Below are 9,205 nucleotides of genomic sequence, written 5' to 3' on the forward strand. Positions count from 1 at the left end.
CGGTATTTTTAACATACTTCAGCACATATTAATCTCTCTATAAATATTCACTTACAGTACATTATTATGCAACTGGAGAATCAGGCCGAAGGGGCTGGAAAAGGATATAGTCTTTACAGAAGAGACGTATTACTTTATACGAAATTAAAATCTTGCAGTCTTAATCGCTGCATTGCGAACCCAGTGATAGATAGTTTACTTACGTAAGAAACCCGCATCATACGTGAAAAGCAGAGTTGGCAACCGCTCGAGAAGGCAGCCATGAGTAGTGGATTTGTCAGAATGGAACTACTCCCTGAGACTTGTCTTCAGTTGAGTGAGAGCTGGTGTAGTGGAAGGTGTGGTGCAAGTGCCTCGTTTCAGGAGTTTTGATTTTCAATCTCTTGGTGTTGTTGCTGTTCAAAAGAAGATATTTATATCAGGAGTGCTAGATCAAACTTACGTTACTGGATTGTGCTTAACGGCCCAAAGCAGCAGCCAAGATGAGGGGAGCTACGAAAATCGTCTTGTTGAGTCTGCTAATATCAAAGGTAAGATAGGTGTCTGTTGCAGTGTTGAAATCCCCCAGTACACGCGCAATCCCCCCAAACTAGCGGAGCGCATCGCGTGGGTGCTTAGCTTTGTTCTTTCCTATGCTACTCCTTCTTTGCAAATACATCCCAGTAATTCAATTCAGAAATCCACGGCAGTTCAACAGAATACCGTAAAGGTTAAGTTATTTCGATTTGTTTTATTGCAGCGCAAAGTTTGGTTCAAGAAAACGAAAGTGTTGCCTAAAAAGTCCTTTCGCCAAGTATATAGCTACTTAAGTGTGTTTCGCTCATTTTTATTTTATCAAGCCCTTGTTCATCATTTATGCCCATGTCAGCTACTCCATAAATGTTTTGCTTTTTCAATTGTCCTAGATCAGATAAACTGCATGAAGTGTGGATTCTGTACAAGATTTTGCATCATATGTAAATTCCGTAAGAAACGTCCAGATTATGATAAAAGGATTTTATATATATATATATATAGTAGAATATATATATATATATATATTATATATATAGTATTATATAATATATATATATATCCATAATATATATATGAAAGATAGTTTAAAATTTATAAATATATTAATTAGAATATATACAGAATATATTTAGCATATATATATATATATATATATATATAGATATTAATAAAATATATTAGATATGTATACGATAATAAAAGCTGTATATATGTAACATGTATATTATAGCGGATATAATAATATATATATTAGATAATATACATATATATATACAGTACATACCAGTGTATACATATGTATATAATATATATATCATATTTTATTACATAGTATATGTATATATATTATATGACTATAGAGGTATATTATATATATAATATATATATATTTTCATATATATTAGATTATTATATATTATACATACATATAATTATATATATATATGTGTGTGTGTGTGTGTGTGTGTGTATGCAATTATATATATATATATATATATATATATATATATATATATACATATATACATATATATACATATATATATATATATATATATATATGCATATATATGTATATGTATATATATATATATATATATATATATATATGTATATATATGTATGCATGTATGTATGTATGTATATATATATATATATACATATACATATATATACATATATATATATATATATATATATATAATATATATATATAATGCATATATATGATAATGTATGTATATATATATATATATATATATATATATGTATATATGTAGGTATGTATTATGTATGTATATATATATATATATATATAGATACATACATATGTATACATATACTATATATATATATATATATATATATATATATACATACATATGTATACATATGTATATATATATATATATATATATATATATATATATATATACATATGTATATATATTTTATTATTTATTTATTTACATATATGGTGTATATATTATATATATAGAGATATATATATATATATATGTGTATATATATATATATATATATATTTATTTATTTATATATATATATATATATTATATATATATATATATATATATATATATATATATATATATATATATATATATATGTGTGTGTGTGTGTGTGTGTGTGTGTGTGTGTGTGTGTGTGTGTGTGTGATGTAAAATGGCAGATATTATATACGTTGTGACAGTTTTAGTTTTAGCAAACATTACTTAAATGTGATACGGACGAGGATGCTGTCTTTAGAAGCTCCCGAATGAGCTCCGAGAGCTAGGCTTAATTTAAGTAGGCGTATTTGGGAGAACAGGTTTGGAAGAGTGGGCTGTCAGATGAAAATGAAAGGGTTAAAATTGACATATCGATGCTGCCACGCATTATAAGCTTTAGGAAGAAGAGGCAAGCCACCTGTAATGTAGATATGAGTAGTGGTATGAGAAATGGCGGTAACAGTAGGAAATAAATAACCTCTCATACGTAGCTAAGAACTTTTTTTCCCATTTTTTTTAACTTTCTGTAAAACTATTGAGATGGCTATTTGTTTGTCCGTCAGCACACTTTCTGTCCGCCCTCAGATCTTAAGAACTACTGAGGCTAGAGGGCTGTAAATTGGTACATTGATCATCTACCCTCCAATCATCAGACATAGCAAATTGCGGCCCTCCAACCTCGGTTGTTTTTTTTATTTACTGTTGAATTTAGCCATGATCGTGCGTCTGGTGACGGAAAAACACAGGCCACCACGGGGCCCTGGCTGAGAGTTTAATACCGCATTATACGGTGAATCCGCCATCCAAGAAAATTCATTGACTAGGAATTTATAAGCCCGGTTCCAGGAGTCACCCTCGAAAAGAAGCTTTTTTAACCCCGGTTGTTAAAACGCAAAAGACAGTAATGCCGCTGGCATTTGTCTATATCTTGGGATTGTGGGAACGTGGGCAGTGGGTGCAACAGAAGAGAGAGAATTGCAAGTGCGGAGGAAATACCACGACCAGGAGAGAGAGAGAGAGAGAGAGAGAGAGAGAGAGAGACCGTCGACATTTCCCGTGGGTAGCCAGGTTGGGACACCGCCCACCTCCACATCTGCTGACGATGGCAATGGTGGCCCCTTAAATTACCGGAGCTTGAATATGGCTGCACCGCCCAGTCATAGTTAACAAGTAACTCCCATACATGCACGTTTCGGGTATCTGTTGTACAGCAAAATGATATCGGTTATGAATTCTAAAAATACAACAATTTTAAGTATTCAATTCTCCTGTAAAATTAACCATGACGGTCCGAGCTTTGAACGATAGCAGAATCGGTGACTTAAGTTTCAAATAACCAACTCGGTAAGAAAAATATGTTTTTGACTTTGTTTTATATTGAGGTAATTATACTAGCATATTCCTGCAGCGTGCAATGTAAACAAATTTAAAGTTGTTATTGTTAGTTGTGGTGTTAGTGGTGATAGAGCAGCTGCCAGAGAGAGAGAGAGAGAGAGAGAGAGAGAGAGAGAGAGAGAGCGCTTTAAATACTTGCAAATGATTTTAAGTCTGTCTCCTTGTCAGCAGGAAAAACATACCTGCATTCCATATTTATCATCCGTTTTCTGACAAAAGCAGAAAATGCTGATGAGTGGACTTCAGTTAAATCGTTTTGAATTTCACTTCCCTTAAACGGGGGTAAGATCTTCCGTCAGTAAAAGAAGTACTTAGTCGTCTTTAAATGCTAATTTTTCAGTCTCGAAAAGGTTCGAAAATTTTTTTGTCAAATATGTTGAGAACTAGTCTTGCTTACACTGGGTGAAATTAAATGCTACGGCACTTAATGAAAATGAACGGATTTTATTAACGGATATGCAATCAATGTATATATTTTTGTGTATGAAAACAGTAATATGTTGGTACTGACTTCCACATTTAGACTCGCCGTCGTCCATTTCAGAACCAGCTTTTCTCACTAGCGGCCGTTTTAGAAGTACACAGAATGTAATCACCGTCATTTTAGGCGGCATTAGCACAACTGAGATGCAGTTAATAAAAATAAAAAATCTACAAAACATCTAGAACGCTAAATTGAATCAAGATAAGGGCTACAAGTTGTCGTCGTTAATACCGGATGACCTTAGAACTGTTGCGAAAACTGCAATCTAATGATAATGGTGCAATTAGAGTTTCCGTTTCACCTACATAATGAATAATGCACCCATAGCATAAAAATGGTGGTTATATAAGAAAGGTTTCAGGATGGAATTCCTGGTCCCGAAAAACGTGCTGTCTTGAAGAACTTGGTTAGACGATGACACTCAAAACTTATATTTAAATGCCCTTAAATTATGTTATTCACGCGGAACATATGTAAATTTACCTTACGTTATTTAATATGGAACTCGCCGTGAACAAACAGAATAATTCTTGTAAACGGTAATACAATGCAATTTATCACCATTATCTTTTAATGAACATCGATGCAATTCTCGTAATGTCATAACACAATCATTGATGAAGTTATGATGAACTCTTGTTGCGGAGGTGATAATATGATGAGAATCCTTTTTGGCGGTGTCGTGCTAACTCATGTCTGATTGACCCAGTTTCAGTAATAGAGTTAACCTCGCGCTGACCTGATCTGACCTCAGAGTGAATGACAAAGACTGACACATATTGAATTATTGGCCTTTGTGAAGTTTAAGAACCCAGTAAAATGGAAATGTCAATAGGTTTGAATAGTGCATGATCATGATATAATAATACTATATGCTGTAGAACATTGAATATGTTAACTTTGATTTTTATATTTTACAAAGTACCTTTCAGTATCATGTCAATAGCGTTTTTCTGATGTTTTTCGTTTCCTGACCTTAGTATACGCCTGTGGGAAATTTTAAATTCTCAGACGGTTTGCATATATTAATATATATATATATATAGATATATATCTATATATATATATATAAATGCTATATACATTATACTATATAATATAATATTATATATAATCTATATATATATAATATATATGATAATATAATATATATAATATATATAATATATATATATAATATTATATATTATATATATATATATATATATATTATATGATATATATATATATAGTAATATATATATATTAAATATACTATATATATATATATATATAATATATATATATATATATATATATATATTATATATATAATATTATCTAATATATGTATGTATATATACGTATATATGATACTATATCATATATTATTATTATATATATATATTATATATATAAAATATATATATATAGATATATATAGATATATATATGATAATATTAGTGTGTGTGTATGTGTATATATTATGTGTCTATATGTATATCTAATTATATATATATATGTATATATATATATATATCTATATATATATATATATATAGGTACATATATATATATATATATATATATAGATATATATATATATGATATATATAGATATAGTATATATATATATATATATATATATATATATATATATTATATAATAGGTACATATATATATATATATATATATATATATATATATAGATATATATAATAAAATATATATAATAATATATCTATTTAGATTTATTATATAGTGTGAGTTCGTGTATATATAATATTTACGTACACAATTAAAGTTAAACGGGGACATCTTGCAAACCCCGAGCCAAAGATAGTCTTTCGTCTGCCCGAAAGAGTGAGCAAAAAACAAAAACGAAGCAAAATCGAGCACAAGGAAGCTCGCAAAGACTCATTTTGCTACACAACCTCTATAGCAGTTCGATTGGAATCTTGACTTTAAGCAACGAAGAATTAGTCTCTGAAAAGAGGCACACCGTTTACAGTGGCATGCTTTCAAAAGTTTCTTTGTCCATGATTGTCATTCCTTCTTAATGGGACACGAGTTTGAAAGCACGGGCTCCAATGGCTTTATAATTTACGCAACACAGCACTCGGGTTAGTGACCAGGAGAGCTATTTAATTTAGTGTGAATAGTCTATCACACTTGGCTGACACTCAGGGTTACCAACTAATGTTATTATCTTCGGTGTGAACACTGGCGAAGTTTTCGTCTTTCTCGACCCTTTCCCTTAGAAGAGGTTACTAAAGGATGTATTCACCTTTCTGTAATTCCAGAGTCTTTTGGGATGAAGTTGACTTAACTTATTGCTTTTCGACATTTGTTGCAAACCACCACGGATGACTTATTACTAGGTTCATATTTCATTGCTTTAGTCAAAGAAGGGACAAAAGGGTTTTTAGAAAGGGGTCCAAAGGTATTTCCTGTGCGCCCAGCAATCGATCTTGGGACTCTTAAGTCGAAGCAGATGACCACAAGATTAAGTGTTATCATTGTTATTATCCTTATAATTTTCTTATTTACAGCCATGCTGATAACATGTTAGTCTGAATTTGTATGCCTTGTATATAGCATTTGTTCTTCCCTCTCTCGTCTCTCTTCCCGCTCCTTACCTCATTATCCATACTTTAGAGAACGGTACTCAATTCTATTATATATATACTATATACTATTATACCTACCTATTATTCACTCTACTACCTCCTCTATACTATTATATATTCCTCAATTATAAGATTCATATATACTATTACTATTACTTATATATATATTCTCCTCATTTCTACCTACATACACACGCGCATATAAGTATAGTATGCACATATTTTTTTACAAAATATAAAGTAAAATTATTTAATAGTTTTTAATGCAGATATGCCTGTAGGTTATTTAAGTTCCATAGTGAATCTACCCTAATGTATAAATCACATTTCTATTCTGCCCAGCAAACAACTTCAGTTTTAGCTTTTTGAGCTGTCAGGAATCTGTTTATTATTCAAATCCTTTCGATACAGTCCTCACTGCCAACTGCTTCAAGTATTTTAAATCTGCTAATATTGGAATATTTTTCCGACTTGCTGTCATCCGTAACCTCAGAACATCCATTTCAAAAAGGAACTGCGCGAAGCTGTAGTTTTCCTTTCTTGACTATGGAAATTATGATTCGGATTGCTGCTGAAAACTACTTGAACGTTGATTCTGCATTCGTCTTCACAATGTGGCTCATTGTCCAATCAAAAGCCGACAATGTTCCCCTTACAATTTATATAGCTTATTCATCTTGTTAATCATTTGAATCCATTTACTTATTTATATTTAACCATAATCATAATATTTTCTGCTCTTCTTTGTCGTTAAGCGTACGTTATGAGCGGCCCCACTCCCATTTTTTTTTTTAACTTTTTAGTGGTCAGTTAAATCTTTATATTTTAGCCTATAAGAAAGTTGAACTTTATGAATATAGAACATTCCCCAAAACATGAGAGAGAGAGAGAGAGAGAGAGAGCGATCCGTGCCCGTGTGTGCGATAGAGAGAGTAGAGAGCAGAGAGAGAGAGAGAGAGAGAGAGAGAGAGAGAGAGAGAGAGAGCTCAGGCAGGCCGACAAATGCTTATATGTTGTGAACAGGTACTGGTAGTTACCCAGAATTGACCTTTCCAGGAAAACTACTAGATAGCTGTCTTTGGGTTCTGATATTAGACAGCGAAAGGATTTTCTTGCCGGTCCCTCGCCATAAATTTTCCTTTTCGTAGAAAGGTGTTGGTTGGATGTCTTTCGCTTAAGGCTTGAAGGTCTGTTGAGGAAAAGGTACGAATACATTTAGATGAAACTTACATTTTGATCTTTCAGTTTCTTACAGTTAAAGATAAGAAGTATTTGAATAATTTTGCGAAAAGATTTGGAATGTTTTTTTTTTCCTCTGACACTAACTTATGGTTATTGAAAAGGTTTTCCGGTCCAGTCATATTATTTTGACTAACTCAGTTTTGAGTTTTTCCCCCGTACGTACAAATAGGCACACTCAGTCGCTCACTTTTACTTAACCTTTATCAAGGTTGTTGATTCATGCTGTCTATAAAGATACAGACTCCTCTAGTTTTCAGTTGATACCATCAGCATGCCGACTCCCTGACACCATTTTTTTCAAAAACCACTTTTACTTGTTTCCTCCGGAGATGAAGGCGTCCTCTGTGACGCACGAAATGGTCAGCTGGAACTCTGAGGTTTTGTGGCAGATTACCAAGGCATAACCGAAGAATGTCGGTACTCGGTCCATCTGGTCATTTGCGGTGGATTCTGGCATGCGTTCGGTCACCTGCGAATGTGAATCGTGAAGTAATGTTACGGTCTTCCAGAAGCTGGAAGAACTTTGGGCAGGATTTGTTAAAGAGTTAGGCAGTACATCTTATTCTCACTAAAATTGTAGATCAGACGGTTGTTAAAATTGTTTTCCTTGTGCATATTCTTTACTGCTTATGTCTTCAGTGTGAAATTTCAAAGGTCCCTTATGTGAATTCAAGTGTATTGTTGTTTTGATCAATATTGCTTCTAAAGTGGTGACTGATGATTGTTTCAGAACCTTACATCATAGTCTTTGCTGTATTTCTTTTCCTTTTCATCCTTGCGTTGACAGCGAAGGTCTTGGGAGTCACTTGAAGAGGCAGGGTTGTTAGAATCTGGTTCGGAGGGTCACTTGCCCAGTCTTTTTTAAAAATTGCAAGTGGCAAATTTCTGACTACGTCTTCGAAGATATAAATATGAATTGAAAGTATGTGAAATGATTGACAAGAATTATATTCTGTCATAAGCTTGACATTTATGAGAAAGTAAGATAAGACTTTAGCGACAACTGTCAGCTGATAAGTAATAAGGGGGGTGGGGGTGAGGGGGGGGTGTTAGTGCCGTTAGTGCAACTCATGCGGTGCACTGTAGACGTTGCTAAAGGTTCTTTGCAGCTTCCCTTCGGCCCCTTGCTGCAACTGCTTTCATTCATTTTACTCTACCTCCGTTCGTAATCTTTCTAACATCTTGCTTTCCAAATTGTCCTAACGATAATTGTTTCCCAGTGCATCCGCGAGGTTTTCCTCCTGTTACATCTTTCAAACCTTTTCATTCGCAATTTCCCTTCCAGCGCTGAATGACCTCATAGGTCATTCAATCATCAGAGAGAGAGTAGATCCATACGATGAGACTGAGATGTCAGGGAAATGCCTCAACGTTTTCTTTAGTGGACGCTTACGTTATTGCGTTGATCGTTTGTTGTTTCTGCTCTTTCCTTTCTGAACTGTGCCAGAC

At 32.9% G+C, this 9,205-nt stretch overlaps 1 protein-coding gene across 1 annotated transcript in view; it reads left to right on the plus strand.

Annotated features, from left to right (window-relative positions):
- Positions 1-251: 251 nt before the first annotated feature.
- Positions 252-9,205, plus strand: part of LOC135224549 (uncharacterized) — a 561,973-nt gene continuing 553,019 nt past the window's right edge. The window contains exon 1 of the mRNA XM_064263647.1: positions 252-530. Within this exon, the coding sequence (XP_064119717.1) occupies positions 483-530 (48 nt within the window). The 5' untranslated portion in view covers positions 252-482. The remainder of the gene's footprint in view (positions 531-9,205) is intronic.

This window comes from Macrobrachium nipponense, chromosome 12, assembly GCF_015104395.2.
Source record: "Macrobrachium nipponense isolate FS-2020 chromosome 12, ASM1510439v2, whole genome shotgun sequence".
Lineage (NCBI taxonomy): Eukaryota > Metazoa > Arthropoda > Malacostraca > Decapoda > Palaemonidae > Macrobrachium > Macrobrachium nipponense.